Source organism: Monodelphis domestica, chromosome 7 (genome assembly GCF_027887165.1).
Source record: "Monodelphis domestica isolate mMonDom1 chromosome 7, mMonDom1.pri, whole genome shotgun sequence".
Lineage (NCBI taxonomy): Eukaryota > Metazoa > Chordata > Mammalia > Didelphimorphia > Didelphidae > Monodelphis > Monodelphis domestica.
In genome coordinates this window covers 161,463,312-161,481,881 of record NC_077233.1, presented here as the reverse complement: position 1 = coordinate 161,481,881, position 18,570 = coordinate 161,463,312, and the positions used below count along the sequence as shown (strand labels likewise).

Sequence of the window (18,570 nt, the reverse complement as noted above, 5' to 3'; positions counted from 1 at the left end):
AAGGGATTCAAGACACAAAAGAAGCTCTGACATTGATTTTATTTATTGATTTAGAACTGATGCTCCTCTTTTGGTCTCTCCATTTATTCCCTATGATGATAAGATTCTGCTATGAAATTGGACTTTATGTTAATATTCTAATAACTCTATGAATTATTAGCAATTATGGTGAAAACCTATAGTTCCAGTAAACCATTCCAAAGGAGGAGAAGCCCAAGTAGAGCCAATTACTTTTTTTCTCTTAGGTAGAGAAGTAAGCAAATCTCTAGCTGTGGTTGAGGTAAAGGTGTCCAAATTCTATCAGCCTTTGAGTGTCATGTTAGTCAGCTGAGTCACCTAATAATGGCAGATCCTCAAAAGAGCACAAATTAAGGATTAAAAGAGACAAATTAGTCTAGGGCAGGGTCTCTCAATCTGAGATCAATGAACTTTTTCTGCTGTTATTTTTAATATTTTGACAACTATAATTAGTATGTTTCTTTTGTAATATATTTCATGAATTTTATTTTACGCACCTAAAACATTCTGAGAAGACATCCATCAGCTTCACTAGACTGCCAAAAGAGTTCCAGAATACAAAAAATTGTCATGAACCCCTGGTTTAGAGAAAGCATCCACAAAGCAATGATCTAGCCCAATGCTGGCAAACCTTTAAGAGATCAAGTGCCCAAACTACAACCTTCATGCCCATGTGTACCAGACAGGGGAGGGAAGAAGCTCTCCCATTGGGCTACTGGGCAGAGGGGCGGGTGATGGGAGAAATGTCCTCTGGCACAATGGAGAAGGGGAGGGGAGCATCACCCTCCAGCATACATAGGAACACATGCCATAGGATTGCCAACATGGCTCTAGTCATTGTCTATAAACCAAACATCATAGAGGGAAGAGAAACAATAACATGGATAAGGCCAGAAACTCTGGTTTCCAATGAAGTTGAGCATACAGACCTTCAAAAGCCTGAAACCAGAGAGGCTTCTACTGAAGTCTTGAGAGAATAAAGAGTCAAGTCTTATACATTTCAGGGTTTCGTTTTTGTTTATAGAGATGGGAGGAGAAAGGAAGCTGAATATTTTTTCCTAAGCCTTAGCTAGTAGAAAGAGGATGGAGTGAACTGAGTTAAATGAGCTGAGTAGTAGAAGTGAATTCCCTGTCTAGTCCCAGAATCGCATAGGTCATCATGTAGTCTAGGGAAGCAGAATCTCTATGGTCAATCTCTAGGCAATCGATTCCATAGCCATGAAACTAGCCTTGAGACAATATCTAAGAGCAAATCCAGAAGATTTGGGGGGAAGGTCAGAGGAAGAGGCTAATGTTCTCTACCTAGCAATGGACCAAAATGAGCTTCCTCGGTGACAGTCCGCCCTCTGTGTCCTTCTGTAGGACTTGACAACAAAAATTCCATTCCAATACCTAAACGTTTGATGTGCTACTATCAGGTAAGAGGGGAAAGGATGAAGTGAGGGAAACCCTCTTCTCTTCTCCTTGCAAAAGATGCAAGATTTAGGGATCCTGGCATATAATAAATAGTAAGAGCTTTGATCTGGACTGACTGGCCTCAATCCTCTCCCTGGAGGAGGGGGAAGTGATAAAGATGTCAGGGACAAGAATCAGCAGCAGCTGATGAATGTAACTACTGAATTTCCCTACTGTAGTCACAAAGCATTCAAGATCTTCTATCAACCCAAAGGTGTTTTCGTGCTGACTTCTGTGTAACTGGAATACTTAGACATGCCTAAGAAATCCTTTGCCTCAGATTTAGGAAACCTTCAGACATATGCCGCAATATTAACGCTGGCCTTTTCAGGCTATCTGGACTAAGCTTGCAGCTCTGTAGAGATGGTCTCTCCTGGAACTAGAATGCATACAGTCCATCTTATAGATTCAGAATGAGCCGAGTCTGCAGGTGATAGCTCAAAGAAGACATGTTTTAAATACCCTTTTGTAGTTACTATAGACCAGTCTGTTTACTATCAATAAATCATGATAGTTAGCTAATTAGACCGAGTATGGGGCTATCTATATCTCTCTGTTCTTTGAAGTCCTAGGCTAGACCAGTGGAGTCTGTAACCTTAAGGGGGCACAACTGAGCAGAAATCAGCAGAAAAAACAACTTACCTTCTACCATAGTGACAACTCTAACACAGAAGGACAAGAACTAGGCAAATGAGGTCAAATAACTTGCCCAGGGTCACACAGCCAAGCATCTCTGAGGCCAAATTTAAACTCAGGTCCTCCTAACTCTAAGGCCTGGAGCTCTATCCACTGGGCCACCTAGTTGCCCCTAATAACATCTTAACAAGTTTGTTTTAAACTATAAATTCCAGGTACTATGGGGTAGGGGGAAATAGGGCTATAAGAATCCTGAGAATCAAACTCTTATAGACTAACAACTAAGAAACTAAAAGTTTTCTGGTACTCTAAAAATCACTTCTCACATACATACACCTAATTGGTTACTGTTTTTGGAAAGCATAAACTCTGCCACTGTTGCTATAAGGAAAATACTCCGTAAATCTTAAAATGTTATATAAACATTAATTATGATTAAGATTGTTTAGTGAAATGTAATAATTGAATATTTTTCTCTATTAATATATATCTACATACTTATAAAATGAAAAGCTTTTGTTCTACAATTACAAAATCTATTTTCCTAAAGTACAGTCAAATGATTGAAAAGGCATTTATGGGTTATCCAATGTTGCCTTTTTTTTTAACATCAAGAAGGGAAAATATGGCAAATTAATACCTGCTACTAAGCTGGAACTTCTAGACAAAGTCATGTTTTTTCATATACACATGTATATATGGCAGGGCACAAAGAGTTTTTTTAAAACAGATGTTACAAAAAAAATCACATCTATATATTAGTTCTGTCAATGAACTCTACATAGTATGTGATGACAAAAAGAACATCCCTGAGGCTACAAAGAACCCATCGGTTAAGAAGTTATGAAATCTCAGAAGACTAATACACTTGTTTACAGGATGACAAAATCTAGCTAATTTATTTTTTCCCAATAATAGTTATTGGTTTGATTGCTAGACCAAAACATTTTAAATAACTTATAATGGCACACCTGCCATTTGGCAGTTAAGAATATCACACAGAGGCTGTGTTAAAAGATCAGATTAAGGGCCTTCAGCACTGGCACTGAGTGAGGATAGCAGCCATGCAAGAGTGATTTCCCATGCCTCTGAAGAGACAGGAAATAGAATTCATCTTTCTCTAATAACCTGCCTCCTCCCCTCCTTCCAGATTATGGTCCATCTGGCCTCAGGGAAGAAGTGGGAGTATGATGCACAAACAAAGCAGAAAAAGAGAAACAGAAGGTAGAAAATGTACAGACACCAACAGGAGAGACGCCCTGATTTGAGAGTAGCAAAAGTATGCATGATAACATAGGTGAAAAAAAAAAGACAAAGAATGGGGGGAGGGGGAATCCAAGTTGTTAAATTGATAGCACAGACATGAATGGAGAACTTGGCCTACAAGATTTCCAAACACATAGAGGAGGCAGACAACTATTTAAAGAATGTGCCATCCCTCACTGCCCACACAGAAGGCCCCAGCACCTGCAAGGCTCATTTCATCCTGAGGGCAACTTCATCAGCCAATTAACATGAGCCCTGTTCTTCAGCAACACCTATTATTTCTCTCTCCCCTCTGGCGCTCTTCATATGAACAGCCTAGGGAGGCTTTAAACAACTGGTAGCTTCTTCACTACTCTCTTCTACCCAAAGGATCCAGGCCTGTGAACCGCCACGTGGGGAGCGGGGAGTCAATGGTATAAATGACCAATGCACATGCAGCCATAAAACCAACAAAAAAGAGAAACTGAGAATGATCTCTGAGTAAAGGAGGAAGTTAAGAATCCTTTTGGCCATGCGATGGGAGTCCTGTAAAACTACAAGGCATGTGGCCTCCGATTCCCAAGGCTGTGCATGGCCCTCCATCTCCTGTCTCTTCTGAGCCTGGGTGAACATGGTAGAGCTTTTTAAATGAGAAGAACTAATGGCGCGGTCTGGCTCGGCTCAGGAAGAGTGCATGTAGCCAGGCACAGCGTAAGCTTCCTCGGACATGCAAGTGTGTCCCTCCACAGTTTCATAGAGTCGGGCTATAACTAGTTTAGTCACAAGCAAATCTTGAACTGAAAGAGCTACCTGGGGTGGGTTTGTGACCACATGTAAAAAGGAGAAAGGATCCAGGATATCCTTTACGCCTGCTTCTGAAATTTAAGACTACAAATAGGGTTAAAGGCTTGGATGCAAGGACACTCCCCATCAGGCTTCCTTATGATATGACGTTTTACTTGTTCAAAGTTCAGTTTTATAGACCCTAACATCAATGGATAATCTCCTTTACAGATCATCTTGCCGTAGTATTTAGTTCCCACATTAACTAATTAGGTACCTGGGTACACATGCACCCTCCTATTCAGAAAATACAGGCAAATGAGAATGCCCACGCATTGCTGGGGTGCTCACACCACAGCACATGCCTTCTGGAAGGCAGATGGATGGATGACCAGCTCTCTGGAAAAGCAAAGACACTCTATCTAGAGAACAAGCAACAGGTGGGAGAAGGTGCCCTGGAGCACCCTCAGCCCATGGCACAAAGCTCTAAAGCTGTTAATACCTATAAAGGCAGTTGTAGAAAGCTCTTGCCTTCCAAATGAAGAGCTGAACAAAGAGAAGGTACAAATTGTGCTAACTGCTACCAATACCCTCACCTCTAAGTCTCAAAACTACACAGAGAAGGGGAAAGTCCAGAAAGACGGCACCATACACTGGAAACAGACTTTAATTACACACTACTACTGGCAACAAGATACCACCTTTTAGTATTACCCAAGAGTAAATCCCCTGGGAAAACCATACCCTCAGGTCTGTCTGACCTTCCAAGGGCTTTTGCAATGCATTAAAGTACTTGACATAAATGCATAATTTTGAAGAAATTGGTATGTGGGAAAATAAGTCCATACCAAAGCAATCCTCTGTGGATTTTCCCAAATATATAAATAGTATCAAAAAATCTAATAAGGTAATAATATTTTTAAGCAGTTAGTCAAAAGTGGCATTACTTTGCTTATTATGGTAGGTGGAACATCTCCACTTGATATTTCTTTTGCTAACTTTTAATGCTCATTATCAGAAGTGAAGAAACTGTCTTTCTGGTAATTTTTCAATCCAACCTATTAGATGCCATTTTGACAAACAGCCATGATTCTTAGCAACACTACATTGTACATGACAGCAAAACAGTTTAACAATTGAATTTCGCTTAGCACATTAGAACATTTTCCATTATATAAATGCATTTAAATTATATTCCCCTGAATTTTAATAAGGTGTTAAGAGTTGGAATGAGAGCAATACCTTAGAAAAATGAAATACAGGCACCAAGAGATTCATGAAGCCCGAAAAATCAGATCTCAGCCCCCTTTATAATATAGTATTACTGAAATGGCAACTTTAGAGTCAGGGCCTGCAATGAACTGACTTACCTCTTGGGACAGGAAGGGAATGACTTGGGCACAGATCGCATTCAGCCTCTTGACAATTTCTGCCTGCAGAGAAGAGAGGAGAAGAAAAATTTTAAAAAAAGAACAGTTACAGATTTTCTAAATATTAACATGATAATATTAGGGCACAATTTACTGTGGAATGGGACTGTAACTAGGGGGCTTTGTAAGGGAAGGAAAAGAAACTCTCAGTCAGAGGAGTCTTATTAACAACATGCAGCAGAAACAGTGCCACATTAAGAACACAGTGATTTATCAGCAAGTATTCAATCTTGAAAAGTCAACCTTATACACTGCAACAGAGGATGTCATTTTTGTTCCTAGAAATAAAAGTTTCCAAGGGAAACTGGGGCCCAGGCTCATCCTAATTTTGATTTTCACTAAAATTTCATACTTTAGACACTGAGTTTTAGGATAATAAAGATATAAAACCTCCTCTTAATTTTTTCTTTACTAGATGTTTCTATTTGTTGCCATTGCTTTCAAGTTTATGCCATCCTGCAATGGAAAAGAAGCACTTAACTACCAGTAATATGGCAATAAACACTGTTATTTGACATTGTGAGGAAATAAGATGGTTTAAACTTATTTACAATTTAACTAAGAATTGACCTATGGCATAGAGAACCAATTTTCAACAACAACAAAAAAAATCTATCTAATAATAAAAGTCAATGTCAATACTCAAATGTATTCCTGATTCTAACAGCATAGGGATCACATTCATTAGGGCAAAGAATGACTGCCCAGCCATTTTTTTCCAATACTAGATTGAATTTAACTTCATTTTTCCTTGAAAATTAAGTATTTTAAGATCATTATAAATTATCAGTGTGTTTTTTTCATGGAAATTCTGACTATAAGCTTCAGGTTATAGATTATGAGATCAAGAGTTTAATGTCACAAAACTAGAGTTCGGAAAGTCTTTAACCAATTTAGTTACAATATGACTAAAATAACACAAAGCATATTCTCTTTCTAAAAAGTCACAAAGGATATAAACCTCCCCTCCCCAACTAGCATATGGTCTTATACTTTAATAGAAGGATTAAGAAGGAACACATTGAAGGAAGGTGTTGAGGTAGAAAAAGCATAGCAATTACAACTCCTGAGGCATTCCTTAAAATAAATTCTATTCAGGGTCAGTTCCTCTATATGGGAGGACACAGTGAGTGCTCTTTTTCTTCCTTGCAGTCATTATCCAAATGACAAAGACACTCATACTTGGGCAATTTAGGTTTTCCTTCTTTCATCTTTTTTTGACCTTGTAGCTATGCAATCTTTTAAATGCCAGCACCTTAAAAACTTTGCTTGACAACCAAGAATACAAACTCACCATGAAGCTGTAACACCATTCTAACTCTGTTTTCATGAAAGAATGCAGGGAAGGAAACTTAAGCATCAACAAGCACTGATGAGTACAGACTCAGTGCCACCAGGATGTAATTTAGTGCACTGGCTTCATAGAACACTGGTCAATCCTTTAGGATTTTAAAGCCCAAGGTTGCAATGGAATCGCCAAACTACTCTCCATATAAATGAAACACACCATGATGGCTGTGGGGTGAAATTCCAATGGTGAGCTAAGAAAATGGAGAAACATTTACCAAGCCAATGAAAATGTGTCTCAAAGGCATTCAAATTGTTAAGTTTTTGTAGGGAGAGGTGGAAGGGGAGAGAGTAAAAAGATAATGAGACACTTTGGGGCAGACCAAACTGATGATTCTGATACTCAGAACCATCTGCCAGGCATATTTTCCTCATTATGTTGTTTACATAAATAAAATAGTCCCTTGCTAGAAGAGCTGGAAAATATGTGGGCACATAAGAAAACGGAGTTCTTTCATTTGCCTACACAATCCAGAGAATGAGCTCTATTCTAAAGAGGCTAACATTATAGAGAGAGTTATTGCTGAAATACAAACTGAGGAGAAAAAATGTATTTCCCTAAATGGGAATTTATCTATTTCAAGTTGATCCAAATGTTAGCCCCATGGATTTCTCCCTCATCCTACAAAAGGAAAAAGGGCTTTTTATTACTATAAACAAGTCTATACCTGCTAGACATAATAGAAAATTGGGGAACCTTTCCATCTTTTAAAATGTCTTCTTTTGTTTAAAGAATTTTATAATTTATTTTAGTTGCCACACCAATGGATTTTTATGGTGAGTCTAATTGGCAGCAGGAGGGGGAAAAGTGTGATTTCATAAAATTAAGCAGGCAATTCTTCACTTTGAAAGCTAAAGTTGCCTCGGAAACAGTGCTGCTTCCACGGTCATCTAATTTTGCTTCTTTTGTCCCACAGGACCAAGCTTTAGGGAGGCATCATTTATTTACAGGCCTTTCCACTGGGCTTCAGTTATCAGCCAATAATACCGTGGACACACACTTCTAATGGCCTATGTTTTGAAACTGAGTCTAATCTAATGGCGCAGGGCCCAAGCTCCTTTTCCAGCATAGCCATTAAAGGATGTAGGTTATTGCTGTTGTCACCATTGATATTTGTCATTGTAATGTAATTAGGGCCCTAAAATGATGCATTACAGCCCTTGGCACAGCTTCTATTAAAATCTTTTCTTCTGCTCACTGAACTGCGACCTGCTTTCTGATGAATAACAGACAGACAGCTTTAGGGTGAGGAGCAGATTCATCAAAGAAGTATTTTTCAGCTTTGGAAATAAAAATAAAAAGGCAACCTAAGAGGAAAAGCACAAGGGGGGGTAACCACAATACACATTTGAATTTCATCTGACCACTTGAAATTCCGATTGCATCTGATGAATCTTGCTTAGACAATATATTCCCAGTCTTTGAATCACATGGCTAATCAGGGTTCTAATCTGCTATCCATCAGCCTATGCCAGCACTGTAACTTCCAATCAAATTTATAGGTGATGTGGGTCATGCATCCCTGAACAAGTACATTCACAGATATCCCATTTAAAAGGTATGGATTCTGAAATGCTGTCGTTAGAGTTACTGGATATTATAATAGTATTCAATGTTTTATGAAAGTTCCTGATAAACAGCTGCTAAATTATTGCCTTTGGATACAGCATGATGTTCCAAAGTAGCATTAATGGTCCAATAAAAGGGTGATTGCTCATGCCAAAACACAAAAGGATAATTTTCTCTGCCACAGTTTATCAAATATGTTAACAAATGTTGACACTTCTATTATTTCTCTCCCAATATGCCAAAGACACTTGTTTACAAATAAAATACACTTATCAAATGTTTCTTAGATTTCTACTCAGCATCATCCTCCCTTCCTTCCCATTCCTCTCTTCCTTCCATTTCCATTTTTTTAAAAAAACACAAAAAATTTTGGACAAGATAAAGGTAACTTCAGAGAAAGTCTGTTTTAATTGCACATGAAACACCATGCATGTAAACACCAAAGGTACCATCCCAAAGAAATGAGAGAGGGGCAAACTAGACAGCATAATCTGTTATAAATTAAAGAGGGAAAAAATGACAAAAAAAAACAATGTATTTTCTTTTTCTCTCTCCGCTGCAAAATTGTAAGATCTACCTATTGCATTTATTACATTCTTGGGGGGTTGGCTGTTACACATTTGACCCACAATCAAATCACTGTCAAAAAAGTAGCACCTATGTAGAATTCCACCCCAACTAAATTAATATTTTCCTGATTGCTAGAATGAACAAAAGTAGCTATTTAAGCAAATTAAAGTCTGTTGACATAAGCTTGTTTTTTAAAATGTCCCTCCCACCACAAATGATTTTAAAATGTATAAAAGTTGTAACTCAGTTTTGGTTTCCACATTCTCACATCTTTTTAAGTAACAATTATTCAGATTATGAAATATTTATTGTTAAGGAATTGCTACTGGGGGCTTTGGTCCGTCAAACAAATGGAAACAACAGTACTACATATGCGTAGTAGATATAAATGAGTAATAAAACATTATTGGAAAATCCATTTCAGCAGTCAACAGGAAATATATACATATCTAATTACAGTTTCAGAAAAAATATTCTCAAAGAACATTTATTTCTGAATCAATTTCTTTTATATGATATAAACTTTTAAAAAAAGATGAATCTAGTTTATTATGTATTTACTAAGAATATAAACATGCATGATATTAAAATAAGCATTTCAAATATTGGGGAATGGCAAAAATAGTTTTGTTAGTATAATATGAAATAAATGAATCATATACTTTTACTGAGAACTAATTAACATACAAAGACTACAATATATGTTTTTATTTCAGTCATTAAATAATTTATCTGGAACAGCTCATTACAGAGTTGCAAAACTAGAGGGAAATTACAACCACTGACTATTAATTGCTTACACCTAGATTTAAGCATTTGGGGTAAATAATGCAAACTCCTGAGTGGTTTATTCATAAGGCAGTCCAGAGGTTAAGAATTATTTTCTCACTGGGATAATGAAACAATTTTATCTTTATATTCAGAACAACTCAACTTTACAAAAAAGCCAGAAATGTTTCGAACCAAAGTGTTTATGATTCTTCCATAAAGTAAAGCAGGAGTGAAGATGGCTCAAACTGCATATAGACAATACAAGTGTCTCTAGTGAATTGGTAATAGTAACTCTGATGCTTCCAATTTGCCAGTTTATTTAGTTTAGATGCTCATTTTGCACAACATACTGTACAGAACTTAATATAGAATAAAATGAAGTAATAACATTTTCAGAATCAATTTATTCATGTACTCATTAGCTTACTAGACTACAAGAATCATCTATTAAGACTTTTAAAAAAATTCTCCTCCCTTAGAAAATACCACCTCCAGGTTGGTCAATTAAAACTAAAATAATGGTCCCATGCATGCAATCATTTAAAAGTAAGACAATAAATGGAGAAGAGAGAAACTGTCAGGCATGTGAATATGAAGGCTAGTTCACTCTTTGGTGTGCCTCAGAATAATGCCACTCTAATTAAAAACAGTGAATGTTCAATATGGTCAAAGGCGCTACATACTGTATTTAGACCAAAGATAGGTCACACTGTGAAGCTATTTTTTTGATATGTTTATTCAATGCAGTGCCACCAGTTTAGCTTGGTTAGCAAATTTTTCAATTAAGCTTCTAAAATACAGCACACACAGACACATCCCCTATTTAATCTGAAGATAAACACCTAAAACCTAAAAAGACTTGCTAAGTGTGGGGAGCCAGTGTTGGGGGTGGAGATCAATGTCAGTTGTGATTGCCTCCTCCCCAGACAAGAGTTTAACTGCAACTGTGGCACTTTCCATGGATGGGAACATCTTAAGCACTGTCACTCAACTTTCTTTTAAAAACACCTATTTACAATATTTTTCCTGCATCGTGAGTACGCTAGTTAATTGGGCACAATAAAGAACTCCACTCACCGATTTTAACACTTTATATTCTACTTTTGTTGGGGCTTATAACAGAACACATAAAGCGATAAAAATCACAATGATTTCTCTAACTGAAACTATCCATGACATCACTAGTTCCAATTTGTTTCCAAAGATGATGTATTCTTTTACTAAACTTCTCTGCCATAATTTAAAAATTGAGCATACATCCCTCTCTTCCCACCTCTGAAGGTTTATTTCTTTGAAAGAAATTCTTGCTTAGATATATACCTAGAATCCTAAATACATCTTCTGTATTGTGGTTATTGTGTCTAAATACTGTTCCAAATGTTAAGGATGACTAAGAGTGATGTATTATCAAGGCTGACAATGACGAGCCTTGTGCCCAACTTCCAATTGCTTGTGCAAGGTCAAATCATTTCAGCCTAACGTCTGATAAACACTGTAGCCCATGTTATCAAATTGTACTCTGTTTCACTCGTAGGATGGGGGTGGAGGTTGGGCGAAAGGGAGGAGGAATGAGAAAAGGATGGCAGTGAGTGGAAAGAAAGAAAATTACTTATTTGGTAGGCTTCACTTCTGCCTGCCTCAGAAGAGGTGGGGGTGGGCAGTGAATTGTATTTGCTGAAGGCCTCTAGCAAATATTCATTTTCTTAAGTTTACCAGCTGAGTTTTCAAAGCAACATTTCCCTCCAACTTCAAGTTGGGTGTTTTGTTTTGTTTTTCAATTCAAACATCTATTAGGTGCTTTTAAAGTCTAAGCATATAGTCTACTCTTATATGCTGGTATTCAAGTGAATACCTTGTGGTATTATTTTAAAATTAGGTTTTAGATTAGAGATTTTAAGGTCATTTGTACTTGGGATCATAACCTGACCCAAAAATAGCTTAATTTCCTTACATTACCACCTTATTTTTTTTTAAAGACTTTATGTCTTAATTGCAATTCTAAGACTGAAGGGCAAGGGCTGGGCAAATGGGGTAAGTGACTTAGCCAGGATCACACAGCTATCAAGTATCTGAGACCATATATGAACCTAGCACTCTACCCACTGAGGCTCCTAACTGCCCCTTTTACCACCCTATTTGACATAGAACTCCAACACATTATTTTGATGCTTCAAAATGACCAGTTATGGGATTGCTATGTAAACTAAGAGCAAAATCAGCAAAAGGTCTTCTTTACTTAAAAAACATGAAGTCTCAGCCTAACTATTCATTTCCATGAAAGGAAAGTAATTGAGGTCTTCCACATGAGCATAGCTATCCTCTACTTCTTAATAATCACAGTATTATTATTAGTAAGAAGAGAAGGAAAAGAAATAATAGCAATGGCTGACACTCAGAGAGCACTTTAAAGTGTGCAAAGCATTGTATATCCATTCATTATCTCCTTTGTGATTCCTAATAGCCTTGTGCAAGAGACACCATAAAAATTGTTATCTTCATTTTATAGATGAAGAAATTGAGTTTCAGAAGGTTCCATGACTTGCAGAGTAAGCCAGTTAAAGCTAAATTTGAACCCAGATCTCACAAGTCTAGCACTCTCTACCTATGATGTCTCATCAACTCTTAGTTTTCCTCTGCTGAAACATCTCTTGGAACATGGCAATTTTTGTTCTATAAAGTTGAGTTCATAGTTTTTTTCATGCCACCTGGCTTTTTTGTGTCAAGCAAGCCCTTTGCCCCAAATTACATTGCCAATAGTCAAACTGAAACCAGAAGCCAGGTTTTAATGATTTAAGGTCCCATCAAGTAAATTAGACATATTTTAGATGCTGCTCATAAAGTTTTTAGCTCATAATAAAACTGCTAGTTTCTATAGAAATGACAATGATAACATAATAAAAAGATAAGTAAAAACTTCCTCATTCTTGGTAGATAGATTCACTATCAATAGGGCTCCAATCCATTAACATTCATACCACAAGAAACATCATTTAAAAACGATAATCACAACATATTCACACACCACACACACACACACACACACACACACACACACACACACACGCAGTACTCCTGTCTGTAAACAAGGCCATACCTCGGGGTGGCTCTCTTCTCTGAGTCTACCTTCTGACCACAGGCCAAGAAAAAAAAAAAAGCAAAGGCCAGAGCCTAAAAGACTCATTTTTATTCAAATTATCAATACAACTTTGATGTATTTAGACCACAGATATTCACAGACGAGGCTGTCACTGCTTTTAGCACTGCTGTAGAAAGAGCAACAAGAAATGACATGGTGGAAGAATTCTGAACTGGATCCTCTCCTAAGGCTGATTTCCAAGTGGATTTTGACTCCCTAGATTCCCCAGGCTTAGGTCCAGCAGAGATAAAATGAAGGGGTGGCACTAGGGAGTCTTTTAGATTTCCCCCTGGAGCTCAAGCATTCTACAATTTACACAGTGTATCTTCTCAAAGAATGTAAGCAGCCTGTGGGTAAGAACTTATTTTTTTGTTTTTTCTTTATATTTTCAACTTTGTAATCCCAACACAGGCCTCAAAAGTAATAATTTAATACATGTTTGTTAAATTAGTTTGGAATTCAATGAGTCTCTTTCAGAATCATATACTTGGTTAGGTGTTTAATGACCTTGGAGAAAATGAATGAGATCTTTCAAGACAGCTTGCTTTGAAATCCTGGGATGCCATAGCTCACCTGAGATTACCTGAGATTACCTGAGGGGCACCACAGAGGAAGATCTGAATTCAAACTTGGCCTCCAGACAATAGTCATGTGATCCTGGGCAAATCCTTTACCTTCTATCTAGAATCTAATCTCTATCAAGATTCTTTAATTATAAAAGAGACAATAATAGCACTCGCACCATAGGTGGCAAGAGAATCAAATGAGGATATTTGTAAATCACTGAGCATGACACCTGGCACATAGCAGGCACTGAATAAATGCTTGTTCCATTCCCCCCATCCTATTTGGCAGGCTAAACAACCTTAGAAATGAAAAGACATAATTTTAGGGGGTGTAAGTAGGCACAGAACTTATTCTGGATGCTAAAGTTATTTTTTTTGCAGGAGGTATGATAATTGTGGGGAAATAAAATGAAGGAGTTTGAAGATACCTTTCTATCTTCAATCTACTGGTTGATAATATTCCATAACCTACTATGATTGCTTTCCATTACCCTTTAGGTCAGCAACAGTTTTTAATGCCTCAGATACAAATATTGTTTAAATGGCCAGACCCTAAGAGCTGTCCTTAATAATTTACTTAGAAGCAATACTCCAGTAGAGTGTCCCAAAGATTTACACTTGATTGTGCTTAACATTTTATCAATGACTTGAACAAAGATAGAGATGGCATGATTTTCAAACTTACAGCTAACACAAAGCTGGAAGGGATAATGTTGAAATATGGCATGGGTATTTTTAAAAATCTCAACAAGCTAGACAGTGGGGCCAAATCTAATAAGGTTATGCTTGGGTTCAAAATATAACCTTCTATTAATTATAAGATGGAGGAGGGGAGGAAGTAGTTAGAAAGCAGGTCATCTAAAAGGTGGGGGGGAGTGAGTGGACTGCAAACTCAACATGAGTCAACAATATGATATGGAAGAAAAAGGGAAAAAAACTAATGCAATCTTATAAGCAGAACCAAAAGAACCATTATATACAGCAGCAGAAGTATTGAAATATGTCCACTGTCAGAGAAAGAACTGATAAACAGAAATAAGTGGCAGTTTTATATATTTGTCCAATGATGTCTTCTTTAATGAGGAGAGGAGAGTGAGGTTGGGGGATACCTGGAAATTGTAACAAGTAAATTAAATTTAAAAAAGAAAGAGAGGGGGCAGCTGGGTATCTCAGTAGATTGAGAGCCAGGCCTAGAGATGGGAGATCTTAGGTTCAACTCTGGCCTCAGACATTTACCAGCTATGTGACCCTGGGCAAGTCATTTAATCCCATTGCCTAGCCCTTACCATTCTTCTGCCTTGGAACCAATACACAGTATTGAGTCCAAGACAGAAGGTAAGGTAAAGAGGAGGGAGGGAGGGAGGGAGAAAGGGAGGAAGGAGGAAAGGAAGGAAGGAAGGAGGGGAGGAAGGAAGGAAGGAAGGAAGGAAGGAAGGAGGGGAGGAAGGGAGGAAGGAAGGAGGGGAGGAAGAGAGGAAGGGAGGAAGAGAAGAAGGAGGGAGGGAGGGAGGGAGGGAGGGAGGGAGGAAGAGAGGGAGGGAGGGAGGGAGGGAGGGAGGGAAAAAAGAAAGAGAGGCATAATACCCAGAACTAGACATTAGTAATTCCTGTGCACTTGTCTTAGTACCCAATGCCACTAAATGTAACTTTCGGCACATTTATGCCTTTTTTGAGGGTATGTGGGGGAGAGAATTTTGCAAATATTAAAAGCACTGATAGCTATTATTGTTTCCCTGTTTGCTTCCTTGAAAAATCCAAAGTGGGATGAAGTCACAGTGTAGGGCAGAAGCCACAGAGATACAATTACACCAGAAAAAGGATATGAGAAAACCCTATCATCAAAAGAATGGTTAGTTAGGGGTTGGTATCCTTCATCTAATAGATTGTTAGACCACTCCATGGCACTAAATAGAAAATGGGACTTGGTATATTCCTTAGTAGTCAGCTAATTATTTCTCTACCAATGAAGCAAAGCATAATACTTAGGAGAGGAAATACTTTTCTATCTTATAGTCCAAACCTATTGAACTAATTTTGGCAAAATGTTTACACTTTCTAAATCAGACAAAAATGTGAATTTAAGCGACGAGTTTGGATAACTGATCTTCCAGACACCAAAGATGAATATGAAGAATGGAATTAGATGGGCAATTATTATTTTATAATGGAAATTCATTTTTATATATGTTCAAAAAAATAAACTTTAAGGAGAGTTTGGGGCAGCTAGCTGCCTCAGTGGATGGAGAACCAAGTCTAAAGATGGGAAGTCCTGGGTTCCAATCTGGACCCAGACACTTTCTAGCAATGCAACCCTGAGCAAGTCACTTAACCTTCATTGCCTAGCCCTTACTGCTCTTCTCCCTTGGAACCAATCAATCAATACACAGTATTATTCTAAGATGGAAGGTAAGATTTTTTTAAAGAGAGTCCTAAAAATAGTTACAAGATACAAAAGGGATATTAAGAGCATATTTAGTAAAGTATGATGAATGGTTTACATAAAAATATTAAAAGATGGAGACAACATGGTACTGTAAGGGTGCTAAAGAGTCTTAAGGATTTTTAAGTCCTGGCTCTGTTTCTTTCTATCCATATGACCTTAGGGAAGTTATGTAGTTTCTCTGGGTCTCAGTTTCCATATTTATAAGTTGAAGAGTGGACTAGATGACCTCTAAGTTCTTCCTAGGCCTAAATCTATAAACCAATGTGAGAGAGAGAGAGAATATGTTTACATAGAGGAAGTTTGAGAGAGAAAACTCTTGAATAAACCAGGCAGACTACATATTGACTTGACTCCTGATTTGGAAAAAAAATGATTAGCATTTTGTGCAAAAAAATGGAATCAATAGGCAAGACTATATGCAGTTGAGAAGCTATTAATTCAGTAGGACATCTATCTACTTAGGCTATATTTTATTAATACTATGTGTACCTTGATATTATGCTAAATAATTTAAAGATAAAGGAAATCACACTGACACTTTCAAAGATACATTTTTGTAAGTTGTTTTCAAGTCAGACCTTGAGTAAGGCTTTAAATATTTAAGAAATACATGCATCTAAATAAATGCCAGTAATATCACCAGTGAAATTGTACATTTAGAACTGGATAGAAACCATCTAACCAAACCATCCCATTTTCCTCTTAAGGAAACCAAGGATCAATGAGTTCAAGTTCAAAGGTCATACAATCAATCCACAAACATTTATTTAGAAATTGCCTACTATTTTCCAGGCACTGTTCAAGGCACCAAGGACAGAAATAGAATAAATGAAAAAAAGAAACCACTACCAGTGAGAAACTTCCATTCTAACAGAAGAGTCAACAGGGCAAATGTACAGAAGAGAAATAAACATAAAGAGACTAAGTACAAAGTGGTTAGAGAGAGGGCACTAGTATTTGAGGGGATCAGGAAAGGCTCCATGTAAAAAGTAGATGTGGAGCTGCATTTTGAAGGAAGAGAGGGATTCTTGGAGTCTGCCTGAAGAGGGGTTGTATTGCAGAGAATATCTGCACTCAAGCTTGGGCCAAAGAAAGTAGATGGAGTGGAAGAACAGAGAGGAGGCCAGGCTGACTGAACTGCAGAGGGAGGAAAGAATGGTGATGATGGAGCTGGCAAGATGGGCTGGGGCAAGGGCACAAAGAGCTTCAGAAGCTCCACAAAGGAGTTTATATCTGATGAAGGCAATAGAAAAGCAATTGGGGGGGGGGGGGGCGTACAGAACAAGTGAGTGAAATGGTTCACTGTGTCTGGAGGGAAATCACTTTAGCTGCAGGGCAGAGGATGGTACAGAGGAGGGGAGCCAAAAAGGAGCCTCTGCAACCAGGGGAGGTCAGGGATAAGGATCTGAATTTACATGGCGGCAAGGGCAAGGAAGATGCTGGGACTAGAGACGTGGAGAGAGAACAGTGAAGGCTCCAGGGAGATGGGAGACAACCAAGAATGAGAATACAGAGGTAGGGGAGCCAAGCCCTAGCAAAGGGCCACACTCGTGGTGGAGAATGAAGAGAGTAATGTCATCTAAGAAAAAGATCGTGGTCAACAATGTCAAAGGCAGCTAAGGTGGAAAAGAGCTAAAACTAAACAAAATATCAGCAAAGGGGCAGCTAGGCGGTTCAGTGGAGAGAGCACCAGGCCTAGGTTCAAATGAGGCTTCAGATCCTTCCTACCTGTGTGACCCTGGGCAAGTCACTTAACTCCCATTGCCTAGCTCTGACCACTCTTCAGCTTTGCAACTGATACTTAGCATCAATTGTAAGACAGAAAGTAAGGGGGTTTGTGTTTTGGATTTTTTATACCATCAGATACACACCTAAGTGATCTTTGATGACTGGAGAAAGCAGCTTTAGCAAGTGAGGGCCTCAGAAACCAGATGACAATAAACTGAGGAGTGAAAGGAGAGCAAGCCAACAGCTTTCTCTAGGTCTGGTTAAAAAAAATATAAACTGATAGGTGGAGGGGGATGACAGGGTCGGGTGGGACACCTGTCAGTGCACTAAAGCTGAAGGGAGGAGGCAGCAGATGGAAGAGGCCAGAGCAGGGGGGAGAGGTAAGTGGCTGAGATTGTATTTCACTAGCAAAAAGGGGGGAGGGGTACAATAAGATTAGGGACACATGCACAAGGCTTGGCCTTGCGCTACATAGGTGAATCTAGGTCCTCTGACTCCACAGAAAGTTGTTTGTTTGTTTGTTTGGCATTACTACCTTTGTGATTCTATAACCCAATAATACTATGTTTGTGGTTGGGAAAATATGGACCCGAATGAGAATTTCAATACAGGCCTCAGATCATATAACAACAGAATCAGTGTTCTGGGAAGCCCTGGTACAAAGGAAGAAGTCAAGATGCCCAAGCTGTGCTTTTCCTTCCCTCTTGGACAAAAGCATTTGGGAAAGGGGTTAGTAAGGCAAGGCGGCAGGAGGCATGAACTACAGAAGGGATTTAAATTATCCCAGGGACAAAAAACAACTTCAGAATATTCATCAGGACAAGTTTTCAAAATAGAGCACAGTAGGATTGTTTCAGGCATTCTTCCTTTAA

The 18,570-nt window shown here is 38.2% G+C and overlaps 1 protein-coding gene across 9 annotated transcripts in view; it reads right to left on the bottom strand.

Moving 5' to 3' along the window:
• The window catches only part of LOC100021905 (transducin-like enhancer protein 4), a 167,294-nt gene that overhangs the window by 122,387 nt on the left and 26,337 nt on the right, over nucleotides 1-18,570 (bottom strand). For all 9 annotated transcript variants that reach the window (XM_007498939.3, XM_056805930.1, XM_056805931.1 and 6 more), the window contains exon 5: nucleotides 5,508-5,570. In XM_007498939.3, coding sequence (XP_007499001.2) covers nucleotides 5,508-5,570 — 63 coding nt within the window. The remainder of the gene's footprint in view (nucleotides 1-5,507; nucleotides 5,571-18,570) is intronic.